Raw genomic sequence first — 3337 nt, 5'->3', positions numbered from 1 at the left:
TATGTTTTAAGATGATATTCAAACACTGTTCACTAGAATAGAACAAGTTCTTCTTGTTAATCTCTGATTATAAATATACATTGGTCGAAATCATAGGGTTCTCTTGCTCATTGTGAGTTTGTGTGTGCATATTTGTGTGTATGATTGTGTATGTGTGGCCATATGTCGGGTGTGAGTGAGCTTTTGATATCTCTGTTAATAATCAGATGTGTGTGCAATTATCATTTCAACACTCAACCAGCTAAAGTTGTGGCCCATCTCTTAAAGGGGAAGTTCTAATATTCAGTTTGTCTTAAAGGAGAAGTTGGGTTTGTTACTTCACTACTTGTGTCTTAAGCAAGTGTTATCATCAGCCTCTTCTGCACGACTTTCTTAGTGTAAAGCTGCACTTCATTTATACAGCAGAATGAATTCATTTGTCATTTATGCAGGTTGAGTGCTTTCCACCCTGCATGAGTTCTGGTGAAGAAGTTCAAGCTCTTGATTCTCGAGCTCTGGCAATTCTTCCAGCCCTAGCACCCTTACAAAGAAATCTTTTTCAAAGACACCTACACAAGCACATAGAACAGAGAAAAAGAGTATTAAACTGTTCTTTCAATTCTTAAATGGAATGAAAAAGTGATTGGCACACAATGGTTTTTCCTTATTACTCCAATTTTCACTCTGCGTGTAAACTCCTTTATGCCTGTGTTTTGATATTTTTTTCGAAGTCTGTTTACATTTTAATATCAAAACAGAGAAAGAAAATTATAATTTCATTTATTCTTGTTTTTGATGTTTCATAACTAATATTCAGTTTGTCTTAAAGGAGAAGTTGGGTTTGTTACTTCACTACTTGTGTCTTAAGCAAGTGTTATCATCAGCCTCTTCTGCACGACTTTCTTAGTGTAAAGCTGCACTTCATTTATACAGCAGAATGAATTCATTTGTCATTTATGCAGGTTGAGTGCTTTCCACCCTGCATGAGTTCTGGTGAAGAAGTTCAAGCTCTTGATTCTCGAGCTCTGGCAATTCTTCCAGCCCTAGCACCCTTACAAAGAAATCTTTTTCAAAGACACCTACACAAGCACATAGAACAGAGAAAAAGAGTATTAAACTGTTCTTTCAATTCTTAAATGGAATGAAAAAGTGATTGGCACACAATGGTTTTTCCTTATTACTCCAATTTTCACTCTGCGTGTAAACTCCTTTATGCCTGTGTTTTGATATTTTTTTCAAAGTCTGTTTACATTTTAATATCAAAACAGAGAAAGAAAATTATAATTTAATTTATTCTTGTTTTTGATGTTTCATAATTATCAGTGCATTGACATGTAAAAACACTTAATGACCTTTTTAAGACCAAAAAATTTGAAAAGGAGAGGTCAATCCTCATGTGCTGGCAGATGCTGTTTGATATATTTGTTTAATGTAATAAAATGTACACATTTACAGTGTAATTTAAATGTACAAGTACTACTGTACTTTGGGTCACTCTAATGCAATAACAGATGATATCTTCATGAATTATGTCTTCAAATTCATCCAAGGCAAATAAATAAGATCTTACTAGGTAAATACGTGGCCAATTAAATAAAATAGACATTTAAGGGTATATCTGGGTTTTGTCTGTGTACAAGTGCTAATAAAATGCTATATCTTGTAAGGGAAGAAGTTAGAAGATGGAGGCAATCTGATAAAACTTCTTGTGTGACTCAGACCTTTGTCACAACTCTGTTGCACCGGTGGGCAGAGCTTCATCTGCAAGTATTATGGCCCATGAATTAAAACTTTCTAAAGCTTTTTGAAAAGGTTGTTCTGTTATTTTCTTTGCCTTTCATCTAAATTTAGTTGCTGCTTGATAGATTACAATTCCAAAGCTGGCTAATTTAGCTTCTATTTGCTGGTATTTTTTCACCAAGTAGGTCATGAACCGCGAAACTGCATTTGAGATGTGGCCCTTAGTTTTGCAATGAATGTTCAGCGTGAAGCTGGACTGTTAAAACATTAATCATGGCCTGTTTCAAAAGCAGCGTTTACTGAAATATTGAATTGCTGCTGATTGCAAAGCTGAACGTGATTTTAATCGTTTCTGTAGTGACAATAACATCCAGTGGGGGGCCTTGGAACTTGAACCTCCATGTCCATATTTAGAGAGAGAGTGAGACAGAAAGAATGTGTGTGAGGGAAACGGGACAGAGAGAGAAAGACAAACAGGGAAAGAAATGAGAAAGCCTTGCCAAGGAGGGAGGGTGAAAGGAAGAGGACAGTAATGAAAATTAAAGAGAAAAGAAAAAGTTGTGGGGGGACGGGAGATGGGTTGGGTGGGTAAAGTTCCTCAAACCAAGATCCAGACAACTTCTCATCAGGGTGATAATATTAAACCCCTTTATGATTGAAAAAAAAAATCATATTCTCAAAGACAATCCGATATCATTTCCTTTGTGGAAATTGATGTATATATATTTTTTGTTTTCTGTGAATGAGAAGATTTAGGGAAGCCTTGCCGAGGATGATTGAGGGATATGGATGAAAATGAGTCCACATCAGAAGGTCTCTAACGGCACTGACCTTCAATCTACCAGAAGTGGACCGGTGACCAGGCCTGTGGATGAAAAGGTGAATTTATTGTGTGTGTGTGTGTGTGTGTGTGTGTGTGTAAGTTCAGCAACTGATTTACGTAAGGTGTCCTTGATTGGACCTCAAACTGAGGGAAAGTGAGCAGTACTTGAGACATTTTCATAAACATGCTTAGTAATAGTTCATGCTTTTAGCTCATATTTAATATTGTCTGCTGATATTCACACCACTGGTGGTGAGTGGTGTCCAGATATGAAAGCCTCTACACAAATTAAATATAGCCTCTGTTCTGGCTCTTGGAAGTAATTGCTGCATATTGCAGAGTGAAGTTTTTCTAATAGGCTGCCCAGTAACTTATGAGTAGATTTGCCTGTATTCAGCAAAGATTATCACAATTCACTCTGAAAAAGGTTGAAAAAAAAAAAATTCCAGTCTGTTATTAATAATATTTTTGATCCAGTAATGGGATTCATTTGGTGAAAGCTGTTCATGGAGGTTTTAATAAGTTGTGGAGGACAGAGCAACGATGCTGAAGGTATATATATATATATATATATATATAGTGCCTGTTTGTGTGTGGTATTTACTGTGGCTATTTACTGGAGGTTCTTTTTTATTTGATGAAATAAAATGAAATTGAAAGGCCAGTTAATGGCCACTTAGTCAGGTTGAGTGGAGGAGGAAGAGGAAGATGACGAAGGAGCAGGACAAAAGTAAGATGCCCTCTAGATTACAGTGTGTAAAGTCAGATGGTGTTTATGAGGGGAAGTGCATGGCT

At 36.4% G+C, this 3337-nt stretch overlaps 1 protein-coding gene across 1 annotated transcript in view; it reads left to right on the top strand.

Annotated features, from left to right (window-relative positions):
• Nucleotides 1-2297: 2297 nt before the first annotated feature.
• Nucleotides 2298-3337, top strand: part of LOC107663218 (uncharacterized) — a 50905-nt gene continuing 49865 nt past the window's right edge. The window contains exons 1-2 of the mRNA XM_016453392.1: nt 2298-2349; nt 2470-2598. Of these exons, the coding sequence (XP_016308878.1) occupies nt 2509-2598 (90 nt within the window). The 5' untranslated portion in view covers nt 2298-2349; nt 2470-2508. The remainder of the gene's footprint in view (nt 2350-2469; nt 2599-3337) is intronic.

This window comes from Sinocyclocheilus anshuiensis, unplaced genomic scaffold (genome assembly GCF_001515605.1).
Source record: "Sinocyclocheilus anshuiensis isolate Anshui unplaced genomic scaffold, SAMN03320099.WGS_v1.1 scaffold1301, whole genome shotgun sequence".
Classification (NCBI taxonomy): Eukaryota; Metazoa; Chordata; class Actinopteri; order Cypriniformes; family Cyprinidae; genus Sinocyclocheilus; species Sinocyclocheilus anshuiensis.
The sequence above is the reverse complement of the archived record's forward strand: the minus strand, read 5'-3'. Positions and strand labels throughout refer to the sequence as shown.